This window comes from Dermacentor variabilis, chromosome 2 (assembly GCF_050947875.1).
Source record: "Dermacentor variabilis isolate Ectoservices chromosome 2, ASM5094787v1, whole genome shotgun sequence".
In the NCBI taxonomy this organism is placed as follows: domain Eukaryota; kingdom Metazoa; phylum Arthropoda; class Arachnida; order Ixodida; family Ixodidae; genus Dermacentor; species Dermacentor variabilis.
Window position 1 is genome coordinate 248,260,544 of NC_134569.1, and position 23,393 is coordinate 248,283,936.

The 23,393-nt window shown below is 48.1% G+C and overlaps 1 protein-coding gene across 2 annotated transcripts in view; it reads left to right on the plus strand.

Moving 5' to 3' along the window:
* LOC142573223 (proteasome adapter and scaffold protein ECM29-like) overlaps positions 1-23,393 on the plus strand; it is a 297,184-nt gene that overhangs the window by 22,691 nt on the left and 251,100 nt on the right. For both annotated transcript variants that reach the window (XM_075682816.1, XM_075682817.1), the window contains exons 3-5: positions 8,386-8,570; positions 10,426-10,533; positions 20,328-20,441. In XM_075682816.1, coding sequence (XP_075538931.1) covers positions 8,386-8,570; positions 10,426-10,533; positions 20,328-20,441 — 407 coding nt within the window. The remainder of the gene's footprint in view (positions 1-8,385; positions 8,571-10,425; positions 10,534-20,327; positions 20,442-23,393) is intronic.

Genomic DNA, 23,393 nt, shown 5'->3' on the forward strand with positions numbered 1-23,393 from the left:
AACAGACTGTGCGGGTGCGGCAGCGCAAACCCACCGCGACAAAGATTCGATCACCAACACGAGCGAGGCGCTGGTTTCAGAAGCCGCTAGAAAAGTCACTCGATTTCAGCCATGCAAGGGTAACTTTGCTTTCGAGGCACGTCTCCAGCGTGATGCTACAGGGCGAAGCAGTACGGTGGCCTCCCATCTTGGCCCCGACAGCAGCGTGGTACTGTGGAGTTCGCTGCACCGTGGTGGCACCGCGTGCAATCTCGGAAGCTCTGGTGGCAGCACTAACATAGTTCTCCCTGCGACACCGCTTACACTGTGTTGTGTGTGCTGCTTGGATCGTTCGGAGCAATTTAAACCAACGGCTGCTCGAGTGTCACCGTCGATATTCGTGCGGCCGGAGTTGGCGTGAACACGGCATGATTCCGTTGCTGCCATATAGAGTTGCAAATAGTTGGCAGTTACGGTTTATTGATACTTCGTTCACGTGGTTGCATATAACTGTTTCCGTGGCATTCTACCTTTTGAACATCATAGTTTTTTATGATGACATAGGAAATGTGACTTCACGGCTCTCGGGGCGCGTGTGGCCAATGCTGTGACCGTAATGGCAAGAGCTTTCCAAAATGCCGGCATGCTTCGGTAGTTTCCGCTTCCGGCCAACTAGAATGCTTTGCTGTCATATGCAGAATCCAGCCGATAGTAAAATATCTGCAAGCTTTCCAAGAAAGAAATGGTGCCAAGATGTGGTCATAGTTTTGGAATGGCAGGTCGAAACCGCCCGGGCACCATTTTGAAGGAGCAACAATGCTGCATTTTGTTCTTTATGTGACATCTTTAAGGGAAACATGTAGTTGGATGTGGATAAATGCTGGGAACAAAAATGAAGATACTGAAAATAGTGTTATCGGAACAAAGCGGTGTCGAATCATATTTGCCAGTGCCAGCTACAATGTCATTAAGTTCTGTGCAACTTGAAGGGCAAGTCCATGTATAAGGAACTACTGATTTAACTACCACTTTTTGCGGTACTATTGAGCTTGTCATAAGCTAGTTCGACTGTATTAAATACTTGTTTTAACCCTTTGAGGGTCGAGTTATATTGAAAAAAACTTTCCCAGGTGGTCAAATTACTTTATTGCGGATCTTGAATGTACAAGATATATAAAGTAGGGAATAAATAGTAAAAAAAAAAAATAAAAAAATTAGGAACAGTATTTTGGTGTCGGCATCACTCAGAAATGCAAAATGTTCAATAGTATTTCAGCGTGTGGTACTCCTTGAAACATGGGTCCCCGCACAGCACCTTATCGCAGTCTGCACACCTAAAATGCGTGTATGTTCTTCTCTTGGAGCGACGAGTTGTGTTGGCACACACATGACATCTTCTCTGCATGCGGCTGCCTTGGGCGGAGTTCTGAGGCACCCTCTCGCGTTAACCACGTTGCCGCAGAAAGCAAGAATACCTCGTGAGCGGCAGTGATAAACAAGCTAAGAGCAGCGCCAATCAAGATAGAAATCCGCCGCCCGTGTGATAGCGTGCCGACAAAGAGAAAAATCATGTTTCACTCACCTCCGTTGTGATCATGCGGCGGAACCAAAACCGTGTTGCCGCCAAGAGCGAGAATACCTCAAGAGTGGCGGTTATAAACAAGCCAAGAGCAGCGTCAATCAAGGTAGAAATCAACTTCCACCGCCTCTGCAAGAGAGTGCCGACAAAGAGAAAAATGACGTTTCGCGCGTCTCCGTTGCGATCACGCGGCGAAACCGAAACCGCAAAAGGGGTGTTGCTGAAGTCTGCGCTACGTGCTGAAGCTAGAAATTAGTTCTGTTTATCTCCCCAAGAAGGTAGCACAAATTTCAAACGCTTCCTGTAAGTCCTAAGGGGTGGCAGTACCTCCCAGTGAGCACGCATCGTCATTATGGCACGAAATTTCAAATGGAGGGTTGAAACCGTACCCATACGGCAAAGACCTTGCGGGACAGAAAACCGCCGCCGTACATGTACGGCAAAAACCTTCAAAGGGTTAAGCACATGCATTGACATCGTAAAAAAAAGGAGGCAATCCGGTTCAAGTGAAAGAAATGTATGCAGTATGCCTCCTACCAGCCAGCAAGAGTTATTCTGTGGATTTTGATGTTCTGTCTGCAGCTTTCTGTATTTGTGGCAAAGGAACAATAAAAAACTACATAAACATACTTTGCACTGTCGCTAATACAGCACGTTAGGATGGATAGTTGGGCGTGTTGGTTAAGCATGATCTGAAGTGAAGGCGCGACGACGACGGTGGACGAAGAAGGAACACACACACAGGGCGCAACAATATTGGAAGTGGCGCCCTGTGTGTTCCTTCTTTGTCCACTGTCGTTGTCGCACCTTCACTTCAGATCATGATTAATACAGCACAGTCCACTTATAACGATATAAAGAAGAATGAAAAATCCAATCATTATAACCGATTATCTCTATATCTGGACTGCTGCAAAAAAGTGCTATGAGCATACCTTTGTTGTTCCAAACTAAATTTGCCACCTATGCTAAAAATAGAAAGTAGTGTTGTAGAAAGTAGGCTGTGAAAGGTGAACCATTTTTAATCACTCTAAACAGCAAGTCAAGCATTAAGCACACTGAGATAGTCAGAAATCTGCACTTGCTTTCACGCATGTTTCACGTTCACAACCGCGGTGTGCATCACGTTCAGCTGCGCGAACACTAGCGGCAATAGTTAAGTGTGCACGAAATCAATGAGCGACTAGATCGACGACAGTGCACTTTGTGTGAACGTTGGTGTGGGTGCCACAGACGGGCCAATGTCAATCTCATTGTCACTGCCGTTGCTGTCATCACCTCCGTTACACAACACCGCCGTCTGTTGTTGCAGCAACGATCGCCCCGTTGTAGATTTCTTCGCAGAAGGAGGCACCACTGTCTGCACTCATAAACTCCTCCATTGAAGTACCACCCGTTGCACAGTCAGTAGCAACAACAAACCCTGCCTTAGCGCCTTTGTGCGTTGTGTTGTGGAGGAGCGTTGTGCCCCTTCCTGACCATTGCTCATAGGGTGAGCCTTGTGCAAACCCATCTCCACACTCTGGACGCACGGAGCATGACCATGGGGGACATGAATGCGAAGCAGCTGGCACCATCTTGCGGCACACTGCGCCAACTCGCGATGCTTTTTGTGGCTTTCGCAATCGGCATCTAAGTAGGGCATGCTGCGCGGTAATGGCAGCTGATACAAACTTGTGTAGGCTAACTTTTCACCCGTTTTGGTATCACATTCTTTAAGGGGAACTAAGCATTGCAAATGTCACGATTATTCTGCATGGAAAACGCCATCCAAAAGGCAAGGTTTTGATTGTTATATCCGATATGCGGTGAATGCTGTATCAGCATATATGTTTTTTTTTTTTTCTCATAGCCCTACTGCATAAGTTCATGCTTTTAACCCTTTGAGGGTCGCTGTATGTGACTGCCCAGGGTCGATTTTTTTTATTGCCGATTTAAATTCTTCAGAGGGACCTGTTTTGAAAAAAAATTACCGTAATTCTTCTAGGGTGACTGTAAAGTGAGAAAAAATATTTTGCATTGGAATATATGTACTGTTTATTCATGAATAAGAAAAAAAAAGAAAATAAACTTATGAAAATAAAAAATCTGATGCATTGTTATATGCATAGTACAAGGCTTAGAAAATGCACACATGAGAATTTTTGCAAGTCTCAAATGTTCCTGCTCTTACACTAATATTTACGTCCCTAGTGTAATCGAGCTGCATAGGTGAGCGCACTAAAAAAAACTGTGGTGTTGTGTGCCCGTCAAAAATGCAAAACGTGTGACAAACTTCCACTAATCTTCATTTTATCACCAACCAGAGGCGATAAGTTTTCGCGAGTCTCAAAAAAAAAGAAAAAGGAACGCATGTACGGCGGCATCCTTCGTACGCGCACCCTGTAAGGTTTGGAGGTTGGCGTTGTTGGGAGGAACTTGGCTCTTCGTCAGGACTAGGCATACAGGATTTATTCACATATTTACATTAAAACATGAGATACATTTCAACAGTCTAGCATGACTGCAAAAAGGAGCACGAAGCTCCCACCATGAAGCACACAGCTCACAGCACACGAGCACAAAGCTCCAAGCACCCCGCTTGTCGAGCACACAGCTCCTTAAAAAGCCTCTGTCCTCCCTAGATCCCTAGGGGAGGGAGAACTGCTATCCAACCTTCGTCCAATCGGACCGTTCACAGTCGTTGGGGTGTAGTCGACCCGCCTTTGAGGGGGAGGGCTCACACACTCACATACACACTTTGGATTCCCAGAACCCACCGGGTTGAGCGGGTCCTCGTAGCCAGATTGTCACGCTTGACCCCACCCGCCTTTGAGGGGGAGGGCTCACACACTCACATACGCACTTTGAATTCTCAGAATCCACCGGGTTGAGCGGGTTCTCGTAGCCAGATTGTCACGCTTGACCCTAGCCGGGGTCTCTTAATTCTAGGGCTGACTTCTCCGGTAACCGCCACGAGTGTCAGCAGACTGTGACGAATGCTGGGACCCGAGGAAACGCACCGCAAAACACCCTTTGTTAGAGAAGCTTTTGTGCGGCAAATAGGCTATGAAGGCCACAGCAAATAAACCAACAATACACGGTCCGCCAAACGTGGCCAGCCCTGCTGCCGTTGCCAACTCTCCAAAGGAGCCACATGGTGGATTAATGCTGCTGTGGCCTCTAGTTCTCTGAAGGAAGTGCACGGTCGGTTAACGTTGCCGGCGTCGCCTGTTCTCTGAAGGACGCCACCCCCGCGGGTCGATCGAAACAACTGCAGCGGGCTGAGATAGGTTTGCAGAGCAGTACCCCTGCAGACCAATCGTAACAACCCGTGTGAGCAATAAACGAGTAACAGGTGGTCACAGATAGCCATCAGTTTTGTGGGCACAAGAAGCCGAAACCACCTCCGGAACAAAACAAAAACTAACCGCCACCCACCCGCGCATACGCCAATGTGCGAGCAGTAGTATTAGACATGCTGGAACAAACATACTAGCTCTAAACCAAACCATGCAATGAAACACAAGAGAGGGAGGCGCGAGAAAAACATTCTCTGTATTCCCGCATAGTGACAGTGCATGCCATGAAAAGAAAAATGAGGAAATTGGTGGGGTTTTTAAACATACGGACGGCGCCGTAAATATACGGCATCGACCATTTTGGACTTGTTCATGGCGCCGTATATTTACGTCACTGACCCTGAAAGGGTTAAACCAACTCTTCAGTAGCACCGTTACATCATTATATGTGGTGTCAGGGAGGAAGCCTGCAAGTGGCATCTCGGACAACACTCTTCATTCTCTACGCTCAGCCGCACCACTGCCCCGTGTTGGTGATGATGATGTCTCTGCACCCAGCGGGACCGTCTTTCAGCCTTGCAGTTGCTGTTTCTGCCACACAGTCCTTACAGTGGTATCGTTATAAGTGGACTACACTGTACAAAACCAGGTGATCAGTGTAATCACACGAGATCTTCATGTTGGCTAGTCGGCTGTAATGCAGACCAAGCGACGGCACTGGACGAAATACGCATGTGCATCCAGAATGAGCCATATCAAGTTATTCTTGCTAAGTACAGTCATACAGTTACCAATCGTTTTTAGGACACATAGACGGCTGCACATTAACCCTAACTACGACAGTGTTAAAAAAACAGTATTAAGGATGAGGATGAAAAGAACACATACAACAAGACGGGTGCTGGTGTGTTTTTTCTTGTCATTGGTGGTGTTTTATGAGCACTGTCGAGATGAACCAAATCACCCAAATCAAGGCATGGTAACTCTCGTACTATGGCAGTTAGTATAGCCCTTGCATGTAATCTCGTGCTCAATTTCCACTGAGGTCACGGAGGAAGACATTTAGGAGGTGAAACTCCCGTCAGCATGAGCGAGCGAGCGCGGGCGACCAGATAAGGTCACAATTGTATGCGCCATGGGGCCGTATGCAGAGGCAGCGCCATGCGGCGTGTCATAGAAGCCGCTGCGAAAAAAAAAAAAATGCAGCGCCCGGGCGCGTATCTCCAACTGCTCGTAGGTACAGCAGGGCGTGGAACTTGCGGAGACAGGCGTTTGCACGCATGCGCGAGTGAGAGCGGGTGCGAGAGAGGAAATGTGGGGAGTTTTGCTCCTTGAAAATACGACTCTGCCTAGGTACTACGGAGGAGTTTCTTGGCGCGCGGTGTATGCTCTTGTCCCTAGGCATGCCGGCAAAAGTCGCGGGGCGCGGTTGTGCTGAACTTAGCATCACAAGTTGGCGGCTCGACGCAATCGTATTTAATCGATCCATGTTTTTACTAATGAAAACAATGTGTCATTATTTCGCATTATTGGCGGTGCCTCCAGGACACCAAAGCGGCAACGGGGGTATCAAAGCTAGAAGCCAGACTGGTCCGTCAGTTGGGGCTCGCAGAGGCCTGTGCGTGCCAGGGAAGTATAAGATCGGCTGTCCGCTGTCGCAGAAAGCCGATGTTTTATGCGAACACCTCCAGGCACGCTTCGGCCTCTGCGGCCCCAACCCACGGGCCGCCCGGCTTCCAGCTTTGATCCCCCTGCTACCGCTTGGGTGCCCCGGAGATCCTGCGCCGCCTGCTTTAATATAACCTCAGGTGCTCTCCTGAGGCCTCCGTTTGCCGGTTACATGTGCCCTCCTGGAGCAGTGCTCGTAAAAAATCCGATCTATCGTCGCGACGAAAAAAGCGACCCACGACTTATAAAACACCAGTCAGAACATTGTCCCTTCAGACACAGCGATCACCAAGCGGCGTCCGCGCCCACTGCCTCACCGCGTGGGCAGCCAGCAGCGGAGCGTATAAACCAACTCAACCGAACTTCGCAATGCCGGCATGTCTAGGGGAACAATGAATACAACGCGCTCTAAGAAACCTCCTCCGTAGTGCCTAGGCTGAGTCATATATTCAAGGAGCAAAAGCCCCCAGATTTTCACTCTCGCGCCCGCTCTTACTCGCGCCTGGGCAGAAACGTCGAGCTCCGTCAAAAGTGGCACGCCCCGCTGTATCTACGAGCAATTCTAAATACGCCGCCCGAGCAGGCAGCTCCGGCGCGCTCTCCGGCCGCTACCTCCGTGCCCTCAATAGAAGTCAGGCGCGCTCGGCTGAACGGGAGCAACACGCTCGACCGGTTGCCTTGGCAACCGCTGCAAACGGGGGTAATTTCTTTCCAGGCCGCCAGCATGATAATAGCTCCGCGGGTTTGTGACCTTTTCTGGTCGCCGAAAACAGCGGAGTTTCCACTCCTAAATGTTTCTTGCTCCGTGACTGAGGTCTATGGTCGATAGCGAGCTTCACGAGACATGTTTTTTCCAGTAACTCCACTGGTCATTGACAAAATTTCTTCACAGCTGTACTGCCTAAGTCATATCGCTTTGTTGGGAGCCCTCAAACAAAGTTGTGGTTTGGTGCTGAGCCACCATGGTGACAATTTTGTTTACGGCCATGTTCATAACATTGTGGATGCAAATTATGTTTAAATAATAAAACGGCACAATGTGTGATGTCTGAAATATCAGTTGCCATTAATCATTGGTTTCAGAGGTAGGTAAGCAGAGAACGCTGAATAAGCATGCAGCTTCGAACAAACAGGCGTCTGAAGAGTTGGTTTGACATTTTTGCTATCAGAATACATATTTTGCTCTGTTAACAAAACCATGCTTCATTATAACTGATACCGTGTCAGATCTCGCGTTTTCGGTTTCGTTATAACTGGATTGAAATAAAGCGTTGAAATAAAGCCAGACCAATCAAATTTTAGGTCCATTTTGTTAACCCAATTATTTGTTGTGTCTGTGTTCGATAACATTGGGATCTGACTGTATTAGATTATTTCACCTATTTCAATCTTTTTTGTTGACCATCATTTCTCATTGCTTCTGCAAAACACTTTCTAACTCATGTTATTTAAAAGGCCTTTTGCCAGGCCCAATTGGAAATTTTGGTTGTGCACTGAATGTTGTAGAGCACCGTGTAGGGAGGGGCGTACCACAATAATGTTTCAAAATTGGTTTAATATTAGAGGAGATAAGAGAACATGCCCGCATGGAGACTGTCGCCCTTGTGGGGATCTGCCCATGCCTCACCCTCACTGAGCAGCAAGAAGAAGGACATGTTGCTGGCATGTACGTGACCTGTGCAGGCTAATCACTGCTCGCTCTTTCTTTCACTGGTGAGGCTTGGCTACTCGCAGGCTTTGCTGTTGTCTTTTTGAGCAAGCACAAACACAGAGACCCTTTAAGTTTGCTCCTGTCATTACCATGTTAGCGCTGCAGGTTTAAGATTAAGCTGAGCAGCTTGTGCACATGTTTATGTTGCATTCATTGTTATCATGCAGTGCAAGCCCAGAGCACAAGCTCATGGCCACTGGTGCTGCCCTCGTGTGTGGCCCTGGGACAGCTGGGTGCAGCACTGGCACTGCCCTTGCCCCCAGGTCAGGTGCAAAGTGGGCTGCCAGCCACACTAGGTGCACTGGTGCATGCCCTGACCGGCCTGCTGCACAATGCCAAGGCACCTGCCAAGGTGGGATGCTGAACAGAGTGTGTGTCTGTGCTGCGTTGACAGTGTTGGCATTCAGCGTGCGATTTGCCCTTTCACATCCCCATGTGTGTGCATACATTCAGACAGACAGACTGTGCTCTGTACTCGCTCAGTGGTCTGGGAGCAGTTGTAGCAGACAAGGCACTGGGCTGGAAAAGTGCACAGATACAGTGTGGAATGTTTACAAATTCTTGGGTGTTTTATCAGAAATGCACTACAATAAAGAGAATAAGCACAATGAATTACCAAAGTCACATTAATTGGCTAGCAAACAGCCCCCTATAAAGCATGAACATGTGTTTGTAAGTAGTAATTGATCGCTGCAAACAGACAAATAAAAACATTAGGCTGAAGCTTTGGAGAACTAGGGGTATCCATGTACGCTCTGATGTGAATCTTGAAAACTGCCTTGCACAATTAGAGTAAATTAATTAAATTAGAAATCACAATTAGACACAGGCTGCCAAGCATTGGTGCATTCATGGCATTAGTAGAGAATGTGACATCAGAAAGCATCTAGAAGGGTGCACAGATGTTCAAACAATAAAGCGCCACTGTGGTGTGGCGTGAAGTGGTTCAGGAAAGAGTACTGTGTTTATGATACAGTTGTGTGAGGTGCATTGCACTAGGAGCACTTGTCTCTGTGCAGCAAAACGTTTGCATGACAATACACAACAATTTGTCAGTGTTGGGTGTTTGTGGGACAAGTGCTAACTATTGACACACTATTTGGTGTGGGTGTGTTTCTTTAATGGCTACATTTGTAATGGTGTCGCCACATGTATCCTATCTCTGTCGCAGTGCCTTCACAGTGCCTGCAGAGTACCACACATTTCCAAATTATTTTAGACACACTAATTGATGTAGGGTCAGATGTAGTTTCCATATCTGCACCATTAGTTTGCACACTTTGATTGACAGCCTCTTATCCAAAGTAATTTTTCCGTTGTTTAGTGTGTCAGTCTCTGTGAATTGTGTAAAAGCACATAGGAGTTGACAACTTGAGAACAAGCCTAACTGCTGCAGCCTTGCCTTGATCCACATAGGTTGTGAGCCCTGACTATAGGTTGTCAAAATGGACAAATATGATATGTTAGTGTACTGCTTACATGAATTTCTCAGTGTTTGCACAGATTCAGGGTGATGTATAACATGCACATTTTGTCTGTTTTAGTTGTCCCAAAAGATGTAGTCTGTACAATTTTGATATCATGCTGAGTTAGATTCATAAACTCAATGCTTCATGTCTTTCTTGAAATTTTACATCTTTTCAGCAGTTTTTGTTTTTAAAAGTACAGCCTCAATCAAAAATATGCCCGGTAACAGTCTCTTAACTCCTTTTTTTAAGGGCAACAAACCTTATTAAGATCATTCCAGTGGACGCTGAGCGAAAGAACTTCTCGAGTACCATGCATTTAGATAGAATTAAGGTTGTCGCTGTCGTGTACAAAAAGAGAGAGAGCTTCCAACTTTATTTCAATTTTCTTTTTCAGCACAGCAATGCACATTACAGATATGTTGAGGGCACAGGCATAAAAGCCCAACAGGGCGGGGCTTAACAGGGTCAATCATAGTGGTAGAGTGGATTGTCTTGTACGGAGACAAACAACCCATTTTGGATCAGTCACCAGAAGCCGTGTTTACCACAAAAATAAAGTGAAGGCATTGAAAAATTACAGCACAAGCAGACACTAGTGGAGCAGATTCTTATAGAAAACAACATGAAAGCGGTTTGTTGTATGGACAAACAAAAACAGGGGTGTGATGGCATTCGTCATCCTTTGCTTCTGAGGACATCGAAAAGTCTGAAAGCAGCAAGTGCCCTGCTCAATTCCAGTGTCGGGAGGAGGCAGCTCGCACCTTGGGCCTGCTGTGTCTGGGACAGTCAGACTTTCCGCATGTGCACCAGGTGCTCAAAGGGCTGCTCGAGTCTGGCTTGGTTGAGGTGAGTAATGTCAAAAGAACTCATTGTGGTGTGTGGGAAGTGACGGACAAAGGACTCTTGTTGCATTGTTTTAACACCAGTGCTAGTTTCAGTTTCGTTGAAAGATGTACTATTAACTGCTATATCATGAAGATTCAGCATAGCAGATGTACTGTATATTCGGATGTATAATTTGCAATATTTTTTTCAAAACCTTCTCTGGTATCGGGCACAATGTCGGCAGGAAGGAGGGCGTCCCACAACGCTAGGGCTTGGTCGCCCGCGGCACCCTCATTGACAGCAGCAACGAGATCTTTGCTGTAACCGCTGTTGCTGACACCAAATGAGGCATGCCTGAAGCAATTGCCGATCATACTTGCCGGTACAGCCATCCAAGCAGCCTGTAGCATCTTGATCGTCATGTGCAAGTTGATCGTGGACTGGTGCTTCATGCTCATACTGTCACCTGGTTGTGACATTGAAGAACACAGTAGCAATACTGTGAAAGACAAAACTAACATTTATTGGGCGAACCTGTGTCCACAAAAACAGGCTACACTTATAGCACAACGATAGCGGCGAACACGGTCGGCGATGGTCGAAAATCTGATCAGTGGGTCAAGAGCGTCGGCTTTTATAGATCAGTCGTCGAATGTTCCAGAGTAACCACTGGGACCCGCGTGTCTTCCACAAAGTTCTACACTATTCGCGTCGCGCATACATGCAATCAGATTACAGAAGGTTCGGTCACAAACAGCATATGGAAGCATCGATAACATTCCAGAAACTTCCGATACATGCAGGCGCGTCCTGTGCTGTGCGATAACATTTGTTAGGCGGTGAAACGTGTTGCCTGATAAAGACAAAGAACTACACGTGTCATTACCCCCCTCTTAATAACATTATCCCGATGCTACGAATATAAGAGAGCAAAGCACAAAAGGACACTTATTAAACTAAAGTGACAAAACAATGAAAAGAAACAAAGTCCAAAGGTCAGTTACGCGAAGTCCCAAAGTTCATTAACTGGTAGTACGGCTTGAGTCGCACTACGTGGACCAATTCAGATCGTGCGCGGCGCCACTGTGACTGCGGAATGCCGTCTGGCATGACCTCATAGTCCAGTGCGCCAATACGTCGAATGACCTTGTAGGGTCCGAGATAGCGTCGCAATAGTTTCTCACTCAGACCTCGTCGGCGTATCAGAGTCCAAACCCAAACATAGTCGCCGGGCTGGTACTCGACGAAGCGTCGTCGGAGGTTGTAGTGTCGGCTGTCGGTACGCTGCTGGTTCTTGATCCGTAGGCGGGCGAGTTGTCGGGCTACTTCGGCGCGCTGGAGATAGGTAGCGACGTTAACATTCTCCTCGTCAGTGACGTGCGGCAACATGGCGTCGAGCGTCATCGTCGGGTTCCTGCCGTAAACCAGCTTAAACGGCGTGATCTGTGTTGTTTCTTGCACCGCCGTGTTGTAAGTGAAGGTTACATACGGCAGGACCGCATCCCACGTCTTCTGCTCGACGTCGACGTACATTGCTAGCATGTCGGCGAGGGTCTTGTTCAGGCGCTCCGTGAGACCATTCGTCTGCGGATGGTAGGCAGTTGTCCTCCTGTGACTTGTCTGGCTGTATTGCAGAATGGCTTGGGTGAGCTCTGCTGTAAAAGCCGTTCCTCTGTCGGTGATGAGGACTTCTGGAGCACCATGTCGCAGCAGGATGTTCTCGACGAAAAATTTCGCCACTTCGGCTGCGCTGCCTTTTGGTAAAGCTTTAGTTTCAGCGAAGTGGGTGAGATAGTCTGTCGCCACGACGATCCACTTTTTTCTGGAAGTTTATGTCGGAAACGGTCCCAACAAATCCATCCCGATCTGCTGGAATGGTCGGCAAGGAGGTTTGATCGGCTGTAGTAATCCTGCTGGCCTTGTCAGTGGTGTCTTGCATCGCTGACAGTCTCGGCATGTCTTGACGTAACGGGCGATGTCAGTGGTCAGACGCGGCCAGTAATACCTTTCTTGTATCCTCGACAGCGTTCGGGAGAATCCGAGGTGCCCAGCTGTTGAATCGTCATGTAAGACGTACAGTACTTCTGGACGCAGCACTGACGAAACAACGAGAAGGTAGCTCGTGCGGACTGGTGAGAAGTTCTTTACGAGCAGGTTGTTTTGTAATGTGAACGAAGACAATCTGCGCTTAAATGCCCTAGGTACTACGTCGGTGTTCCCTTCCAAATACTCGACGAGGCCTTTTAGCTCCGGGTCTGTTCGCTGCTGTTTAGTGAAGTCTTCTATTATTCCGAGGAGGGCGTCGTCATCCTCGTCGTCTTCCGGCGGGGTATCGATGGGGGCGTGTGATAGGCAGTCGGCGTCTGAGTGTTTTCGTCCGGACTTGTAGATTACCGTGACGTAATATTCTTGCAGTCTGAGGCTCCACCTCGCCAGCCGTCCTGAAGCGTCCTTTAAGTTAACTAGCCAGCACAACGCGTGATGGTCGCTGACGACTTTGAATGGCCTACCATATAGGTAAGGGCGGAATTTTGCTGTAGCCCAAATGATGGCGAGGCATTCCTTTTCATTCGTAGAATAATTGCCTTCCGCTTTTGACAGCGACTGGCTAGCATAAAATATCACCCGTTCATGTCCGTCTTTCTTCTGGACTGGGACGGCACCGAGGCCTGAGCTACTGGTGTCTACTGGTGCCGTGTGGATTTCCGTGTCGGCGTCTTCGTCGAAATGGGCAAGTATCGGCGGTGACTGCATGTGTTGTTTTAGTTCTTGAAATGCGTTGGCCTGTGTCGTTTGCCACTTGAACTCAACATCAGATTTGGTTAGATGCGTTAGCGGCTCAGCGATGCGTGAAAAGTCCTTGACAAAGCGCCTGTAGTAGGCACACATGCTAAGGAATCTACGCACTGCCTTCTTGTCGATGGGCTGCGGGAGCTGTATTCTGCGGGTCGGGGCGTACTCCGGATTTGCTGATGACGTGCCCAAGGAACAGACGCTCATCGTAAGCGAAGCGGCACTTTTCTGGCTTCAGGCTGAGCCCTGATGATTTTATGGCCTCTAGTACTGTCGCAAGCCATCTAAGGTGATCGTTGAAATTTCCGGCGAAGACGACGACGTCTTCCAAGTAAACAAGACAGGTCTGCCACTTCAATCCTACTAACACCGTGTCCATGACACACTAGAACGTTGCAGGCACCAAGCACAGTCCGAATGGCATGACCTTGAACCCGTAGAGGCCGTCTGGCGTGATGAAGGCAGTCTTTTCGCGACCTCTCTCGTCGACTTCTATTTGCCAGTAGCCAGACTTCAGGTCCATCGACGAGAAGTATTTAGCGTCGAAAAGCCAATCCAATGCGTTGTCTATCCGTGTAAGGGGGTATACGTCTTTTTCCGTGATCTTGTTCAATCGACAATAATCGACGCGGAAACGTAGGGTTCCATACTTTTTCTTCACCAGGACAAACGGAGATGCCCACGGGCTTTTTGACGGCTGGATGATGTCGTTGCGGAGCATTTTGTCGACTTGTTGCTTAATAGCTTCATGTTCTCGCGTCGAAACTCGGTAAGGGCTCTGGCGGAGTGGGATAGCGCCCTCTTCGTTAATTATGCGATGCTTTGCAACTGGTGTTTGTCAAACACTCGACGATGTCGAAAAGCAGTCCTTGTATCGTCGGAGAAGACTTCTGAGCTGTTGCTCCTTGCTCATGGGGAAACTTGGATTTATGTCGAAGTCTGGTTCGGAAACTATGGTCGTCGAGGTAGATGCTGCAGAACCGGAGAGAACAAACGCATTACTGGTTTCCTGAATTTCCTCGATGTAGGCGATTGTCGTGCCCTTGTTGATGTGCTTGAACTCCTGCCTGAAGTTTGTCAGCAACACTTTAGTTTTTCCTTCGTGCAGTCCAGTGATCCCTCTTGCAACGCAAATTTCACAGTCTAGCAGTAGACGTTGGTCACCCTCGATGACGCCTTCTACGTCGGCAGGTGTTTTGGTGCCAATGGAAATTACAATACTGGAGCGGGGCGGGATGCTGACTTGACTTTGAAGCACGCTTAAGGCGTGGTGACTACGAGAGCTCTCTGGCGGTATCGCTCGATCTTCCGACAGCGTTATCGACTTCGACTTCAGGTCGGTGATTGCGCCGTATTGGTTTAGGAAGTCCATGCCGAGAATGACATCTCGTGAACACTGTTGGAGAATAACGAAGGTGGCAGGGTAAGTCTGTTCATAAATGGTAATTCTTGCCGTGCAGACTCCAGTCCGCGTAGTAAAGGTGTCATCCAGCATTTCAAATTTGAGGGCCTTCCCATGAAGTTTTAACTGTCTTCAACTGGGCAGCGATGTGTCCAGCCATTACGGAGTAATCAGCCGCTGTGTCCACTAAGGCGGTAACTGCGTGGCCGTCGAGAAGCACGTCGAGGTCGGTGGTTCTTTGTCTGGCGTTGCAGTTAGGTATTGGCATCGGATCACGGCTGCGTCATGTTGAACTGAAGCTGGAACATCGCGTCGTCAAGTCATCTTTCGTCGGTGTAGTCTTGGCTTCCTGACTTCGTCGGGACGGCGGCGTGTCGTTATTATGTCGTCGAGATGGTGTCTTCATCGTCTTCGTCTGCGGCGGAGGATCTTCATCAGTTCGACGAACAGCAGCCGCACCTCCATCGGTTGCTGCTTTTAGTGTTCTGGATATGGTCTCGCAGAGCGGCCCCAGGCTGGGCCGGTGTATGGTCGGCGCTGCGGCAACAGGTAGCGGCCTGGTGACGGCGAACGGGACGGTCGTCGAGGGCTCCACTGAGTGGTGGCGAGGTAATCGGCGATATCGCGAGGTCGTTCGCCAAGCTGTGGTCTCGGCGTGTTAACCGCGAACCCTCGGAGTCACATCTCTCAGTATGGGCATCGACGGTAGATGTGCCTGGCTTCTCCGCAGTGATAGCAAAGCGGATGGTGGTCGGGGGCGCGCCAAACGTCAGTCTTCTTTGGAATGCTGCGTGGGGCGATAGGTTTGCGTGCTGGCGGTGGGGGTGGTGGCAGACGACGGAACTGTGTCGTGACTGGTCCCTGCCATGGGCGCGGAGGGGGAACGTGACGGCGGGCTACAGCGGCGCATGTCATCGCTTGCGGCTGAGGCTGTGGCGATCCAGGGGCTACTCCGAGTTGTTGTTGGAGCTCCTCACGGATGGCGTCGGCAATTGAAGCCACTTGAGGCTGTGATGAAGGGAACAGCTTTTGTAGCTCCTCCCGCACGACCGCTCAGATTGTCTCACGCAACTCGTCGGTGGCCAGTGACTGAACTCCGGCGTAGTTTGTTGAGTTAGTGCGGCGGTTGAATTGCCGGTTCCATATTTCCAGTGTCTTCTCGATGCTGGTGGCCTCGCGAAGAAATTCGTTGACGGTTTTCGGTAGACTCCGTACCATTCCAGCGAAAAGTTCCTCCTTTACACTATGCATCAATAGGCGGACTTTCTTTTCGTCGGACATTTCCGGGTCGGCGTGGCGGAATAGGCGACTCATTTCTTCTGTGAAAATCGCGGTGGTCTCATTAGGCAGCTGCACTCGGGTTTCTAGTAGTGCTTGGGCTCGTTCTCGGCGTATGGCGCTTGTGAATGTCTGCAGGAAGCCGCTTCAAAAAAGGTCCCAGGTCGTTAAAGTGGCTTCTCAGTTCTGGAACCACGTCCTGGCAGCGCCTTGCAATGCAAAGAAGACATGTCGCAGTTTGTCGTCGCTGTTCCAGCTGTTAAATGCAGCGAACTTCTCATACGTCTCAAGCCAGCTTTCCGCGTCCTCGAATGTTGAACTGCGGTACGTCGGAGGCTCCCTGGGCTGCTGCAGGACGATGGGGTATGCTGGAGCTACCATTGGGGTTACCTTGGCCACAATCTTCTTGGTCTTCTCAGGTAGAAGTCCGTGCTCCCGGGGCAGCTGTTGAAGACGGCAGCTGTTGAAGGCTTGCTCGATGATCCGGGACTACGGTGGTGTTCTCTTTGCGGTCCGGGATAGGGTCACGGCTTGTCGGGGGTGTCCGGTACATGAACGAAAAGCACCTCCACCAGATGTCACGTGGTTGTGACGTTGAAGAACACAGTAGCAATACTGTGAAAGACAAAACTAGCTTTTATCGGGCGGACCTGTGCCCACAAAGACAGGCTACAGTTAAAGCACAAGGATAGCGGCGAACACAGGTGGCGATCGGTGAAAATCTGATCAGTGGGTCAAGCGCGTTGGCTTTTATAGAGTAACTGCTGGGACCCGCGTGTCTTCCACAATGTTCTACACTATTCGCATCTCGCATACATGCAATCAGATCACAGAAGGTTCGGTCACAGACAGTGGATGGAAGCATCGATAACATTCCAGAAACTTCCAATACATGAAGGCCCGTCCTGCGCTGTGCGATAACATTTGTTAGGCGGTGAAACGTGTTGCCTGATAAAGACAAAGAAGTACACGTGTCAATATTGAGCAGAATCCGTCGATCACACGCTTGCGGTAGCCTGACTTAAAGTTCATAATAACTCCTTGGTCGAGGGGTTGCACAACTGCAGTGCCTTTGTGCAACGAAGTAGCACATCGAAGTACAACATCGAAGTAGCTCTCTCGGGACCCAAGGTTTTCAAGGGGAACTGAAGAAACAAGTTATGGTAGATGTGGTAGTGCATTCATGAATGCAGCATGTAACTTCAGCCAAGAACAACTGATAAGCCTCTTCAGCGCAAGATTCACAGAGTACAGCGGTCCAGTCATTTTACTGTATCATTGAGATAAATTTTTTGAGAGTCAAAATGTACTTTCTCTTCCTTTTCAGTCAATTTAAAATTTTCTGTACCTAAAGTAAAGAAATATAGGGTAGTGGTCGGTTATGCTGTGCTCGATGACTCCGGCTGTATAATCTAGTAAAGTAGGTTATTATGTGATCAATTAACGTATTAGATCCTGCAATGTCACATCTAGTTGGAGAAGTAATAAATAAGCAAGGGCATAGCTAAGAAAACACCCGAGATAATCGGAACATGATGGACTATTACGGTCGATAATTTTTATGTTGATGTCTCTGCAGATAAGGACATTTTCGTTTTCGTTCGCAACAGTGTGCAACAACTTTTCAAACTGTAGACAAAACTCAGAGTATGGCGATGATGGTGAACGATAAATGCACGCTAACACTGTGTTCCCGCCATCAATTGGAAAAACACTCTGATCAAATTCTAACCATATAGACTCGCAAAGCAAGTTAGAAAAGGCAAGGTCATTGCAGCATTTGTATGGCAGTGATGATTTAATAAATATGGCAGATCCGCCTCCACATGGCGTATCACGATAGCAGTACTCTTCATTGTACTCTGATAGCGCATATAAATTTCTATCATCCAGTGACAACCATGTCTCAGATAGACAGATAAAAGAGAAGTTGTGATTAAGTATAGCAAGAAATGCTATGAGGCTGTTATAGTTTTTTCGTAGACTACGAATATTAAAATGTATCGGCGATAACTGGGGAGTTTCATCACTAAAATATTTTTTAAGATCCTGACAAGAAAACGTTCTTGCGCAGGTTTAAGACACGCAGCCGCAAACACTAGTAAGCTAGGTGAAAACAGCAAGATCACCTGTACTAGAGATACGGTAGACGCGGCTGTCATCTGTCTTCCACGCCTTGATTACGCAGTATTCTGTCCAGATGTGTTTCCAGCCTCTTGCTTTTTTCAGTTCAGGAGCTTGTGCAGACAGCCGCTTTCTTTCCTGTGTGAGATGTTCGCTTACATTTAAGGGCTTCTGATCCTTTTGTCGAAACCTAAAGGTCGCAGTGGTCAAGCGAGCCTTGCATTCCTTTTTCACGAACTCAGTTTTTTTTCTCAGGAGCAAAAGCGTGCAATGATATTTGTTTCTTTTTTGGCGCTTACACGATGTACAGTATTGACATCCTCAGGAGCGATTTTGCATCCTATGGCATCACCCATAGACTGAACAACCGCAAGGCAGCTTTCACCTTTGGTTGCAGGGACACCTTTTATTTCTATGTTATTTAGTCTGGAGTACTGTTCCAGTTCAGAAACCCTGCGTGCCAAGTGGCCGTTTTCATATTTCAGAGCCCTGTTTTCCACAGCAAGGTCGGTATTCTGCTTCTTAACCGTCTTATAAAGTTCATTGAACATGTTAAGGCTGTCGCGCATCACGGCAACCACAGCACGTAAAGCGTCCATTTCTTTTGCCAGCTCAGCATTGGTCGCCATTGTGTAAACAGCATGCAATTTGGCAGCAGCGGCAGCGGTATACACAGAGAAAAATATGGTTGGAAAGCAAAGGGAAAAAAAAGTCGAACCTGTGGCAAAAGTAGATTAGCGACTTGCTCGCGACTGCAACAGCTGCTGTCAAAAGTGAGAGACAGTGCCAACGATGCTTGCTTATATATTGTAACTTGGCCGGTAGAGGGTAGACGCAGCAGACCAGTCACTGTCGTGCCGTAGTGGTCAGCCGAGCACCGCATGTGCAGAAGTGACAGCCTTTCCTTGCTTCAGCACATAGGTTGTTCCGCATATGCTGTCCTGTGGCAAAAGTAGGAGTAGATTAGCGACTTGCTTGCGACCACAATCGCTGCTGCCAGAAGTGCCAAAAATGCCAGCATTGTTTGGCTGACCCCTCCAATGCTGGTGGAAGCAACTGCTAATGGTGGTCAGGGGGGATCCCTACAATATCGCAGTACTTTGAGTACCTCTCCAGAAAGTATTGCGGCGAGTGTCGGTCCTGGTAGCCACTGAATTTCGGCAGTGGGACAAGTGCACCTTTGATGTTGAACGCTGGCCCTGAGCCGTTTGTCTCGTCGGGCCTATCCATGCCAGTTGTCTCGTCAGGCCTAACCATGTTGTTGAGCGGCATGGTGCGCAGAATTTGAGCTATATCAGCCGCAAGTCTCTCCCTTTCCATTTTGGTCCTGGAGGTCGAAGCCAGCAGTCCTTGGGCAATCGAAGAAGGCTGGAGAGGTTGCACAACTAGCTGGGTGGTACTAGACAGATTCCTCCATGTTAGGTCTGGTCAGACGAGCCCCCACTTGTCAAGTATGTTCTTTATTTCTGGAAATCCTCAATGCATGCACACACACGCAGTCTGCGTTCTGTCCCGCCACACCACACGTGGCTTGCTCTGCCGATTACTTCACTCACTCAGTTCGTTGTCACGCGCTCCTTGCATGTCGACCGCGCACACATGCCCTCCATGTTCTCCGTCCCCGCCACACACCGTTGCCTAACGTCTCGTGCCTGCGACTCTACGCCACCTGGCATCGGCCTGGTACCCTCACAGCTACACCGTAAAAAAAGTCTCAAGGCGCTTGCAGCTGCCAGCACAATTGCCATTACTTTTTCTCTTAATATAAAAATTTGGTCAATGGCATTGCGTTTTTCATTTCTTGCGTATCAATATCGAGTTGTATGTGTGCATTACCCTTAATGACATTTATTTTTCATTTCTAACTGTAAAAATCAAGCGCATGCTATCATTGAGCCTATCTATGAAAGCAGTGCATGAAATTAGTAGCTGTACATTTATGTTTCAGGCTGGTAATTGTCCTTACTTGTCTGCTTAAAGACAAAACAGTTCTATAAACAGGATTCATCAACGTGACAATTATGCAGGAAATAGCAGCAAGCGAGGTTCTGACTTGCACATTTGGCAAGTATCGCTGTTGGTGTTCCATTTCATGCGGATGCTGAGTGTACGTAGATGGAATGCATGGCAGATTGGTCTGGCTGGCAACATTGTGTCTGTGTCCTGCAGTAGTTGAGTGTGCATTTGTGAATGGTACCTGTGCCCTTGTGGGTTGTAGAGTGCGGACGTGGAAGTGCACTTCACCGTGGGCGAATCTCTCTGCTGTGCTGTGCTGGGCATGACATCGCCACTATGCCGGGACCCATGGACCACCGAAGAGACAGAATACCAGGTCGGTACTGCGTGTTTCACTCCGCCTTGCCCATTTCCTTGTGCATTGTAAAACGGGCAAAGTGGGTACCATAGCCTCAAAGTAGTGGTGCACCTTTACTGCCTCAAATTACATACCGGTAGCACTTGAAATGTACTGAAGAACTGCAGCAACTTGGGCAGCTAGGTATGTCTGCATCTTTAACTACAGCACTACTGTAGTGACTCCTGAAAGATTATTCCTGTTCCACGCAAATATACTGAAACCTCATTAATTCAACCCAGATAAATTTTGAAAACTGGGTAATTCGAACTCGTCCTCTGGTCCCGACAGGCATATGCAATATGTACAGTGAAATCTCGACATAACGAACTTTAGGGGATCGCGATAATTTGTTCGTTATTCTGGAAGATCATCATAGTGAAAGCCCCAAAATTAACCATTCTGCATAAGTTGTCACCATATGAGCTATCCACGAGAATGTCACTGTTGGCTCTCGGCACGTGCTGTTAAGCAACATATATTAAGAGGGACGCGCACAAAACTGACACTGACACTGAGAAAACTACCGACAAAAAGGTAGCTCCATGTCATCTCCAAAGCATGTTTCTTGCTTTTTGTTTGTTTTTCACATTTTTTGCTGTGGACACCGCAACTGTCTCGCTTGAAGCGGACGCCTAAACTATGTCAAAGCGCAAGTGCGAGTAAATGGCACTGTCTGGAAAGTGAAAAGTGCGACCATGTGGCATCACTGCAAGTACGGAAGTTACATTTTACCACGTGCGCAGCTAGTGTGGCCACAGATAGAAGCGCGAAAGAAACATGCACAGAAAGAAGTGTGGCAAAAGGAAGAGTCGCGCCTCCATCCGTTGCTAGGCAACACTTTTCTGGGCAGAGCAGGCACTTGGAAAACCTGGTGCATCATCGCCTCCACTCACCCACATTCTTTTTTGTCGGGTTCCGTCTCAGGTTTTCCGAACCCATGTGCAGCGACGTCCGTTCTCTGCACCTTCTCGTCTGCTTGCCTACTGTTTCGGCTACCATGAAGGTTACATGGAAATCTAAGAATCCCTAGATTTCTGAATATTAGTTCGTAGTACTGAGGCATTGTTAACATCACAGGGAAACTGAATAACAATGGTTATTCTAAAAAGTTCGGTATTCCGAACTTCGTAGCACTGAAATATTTTTACATGGAGACTATAAGAAGTCGGCAGGCGATTTCTGAAAAGTTTGTTAATCTGAAAAGTTGGCCGACACCACATTGGCTATGCACCTTCATAACTGCGTAGTCGTTATTCATTATCACCTCGATAGCCACCATAGTTTCGTCCACAGCGGTTGCGTCAAAGAGTACACAGGGACCTGCATATTTTGCCTAAAGTGTTAAAAAAACTTTTTTTACGCTTATCACTGGACTGTTCTTGCTTAAGCTTGGCAGAAAGATCACATTTTGGAGTGCACATTCTTCAGTGTTACGCTTGGCACAGTTAACTATCTGGTATTTAAGAAAGAAGTACAAGTCTGCCTTCATGTATGGGGATACGAGCTACTGCCGTCACGGTGAAAGCACGTACTTGTATTGCCGCTTGCAGGCAGCTGCAGAAAGCAGCTAGTCAGGGATGGTTACTGTGTGTTGCCCTCTCCTCTGGAACATGCAGTATCCATTCCCAAAATGCTGCTTTCTGCAGCTGCTGGCAGGTGGAGTTACAAGTTTATGCTTGCGCCGTGACGACAGTAGCTCGTATCCCCATACATGAAGGCAGACTTGTACTTCTTTCTTAAATACCAGGTAAATAACTGTGCCAAGTGTAACACTGAAGAACGCGGACTCCAATATGTGATCTTTCTGCCAAGCTTAAGCAAGAGCAGTCCAGTGATAAGCGTAAAAAAAGTTTTTACACTTAACTGTCACGAGGCTGCTGTGATCAGATCTGCATCAATTCAGCACCAAACGGTAGCGTTAATTAGTCGCCATTGCCTGATGAAGCAGCCCCATCCAGTCACTCATGACAGCCTTATCCACTTTCTTTCCTTCACCACTTACAGTCTTGTTAATGAGGCCATGCCTCACCTTGAACTGGTGGATCCAAACCCTGGAGGCTTGGAAGCATACAATGCTCAAAACATGGGTTGTTCTGAATGCATTGCCATGCCACAGTGGATGATAGTGACACGCATACTTGTTTACTCTTTTTCCATGGACCGAATATCACCCACTAACAACTTGGAAGTTATCGCTCAGCATAACAGATGCGTTTGCGTGATTTGGAACTTACTCGAAGGTTGTCATTGATTCTATCTGTTGTCTATGTACTTGCCAAACCTTGTGCAGACGGTATGCGTGACGCAAATAGTGTTGTGCTTTCTGAAAGGCTTGCAAGCACCAGCAATTACATTGGAACCTTTGGTGAGTCATGCGTAAAAGCCGACGCACTCGCTGTTACACACCTGCTGTTACATTTGGCATTTTCACCGAAGAGCGGAGGCAGGGGTCATTGTGGTACCGACATCAAACAACATTCCACCGAGTCACCGTGGACACTGAGAGCTGTCAGTGACTCCAAATTAGAGGTCAGCGTCACAACGAGGTGACTGAGGTTTTCCCAGAACTGGCGGTAGTCCTAGGGTTTCATAGTAGTACTGACCACTGCAGGTTTGTGCTTAGTGAGCCACAGGGCTGTGTCAGCTGTCGCCTAGTGTGCTGCTGCGCACGCAAGAGAACACACTATTGCCCTGAGTTGGCGGAAAGATTTATTGTCTCTGGTGGCACCCAACACTGTGCAAATGCCCCGTCCCGGGGTTCACAGGAACCAAAGGGCTCCTACGCTAAGGGTGAAAATACTGACAGGGGCTCCTATGGCATGTCACAGTGAGAGCAAAGGCTCCCGTGAGACGCCACTGGGAAAAGTCCCCGCGGTGCCTGTTTTCGCGATGACCGATGGGCCAGCTCACGAGAGCTCGGGCAATCTC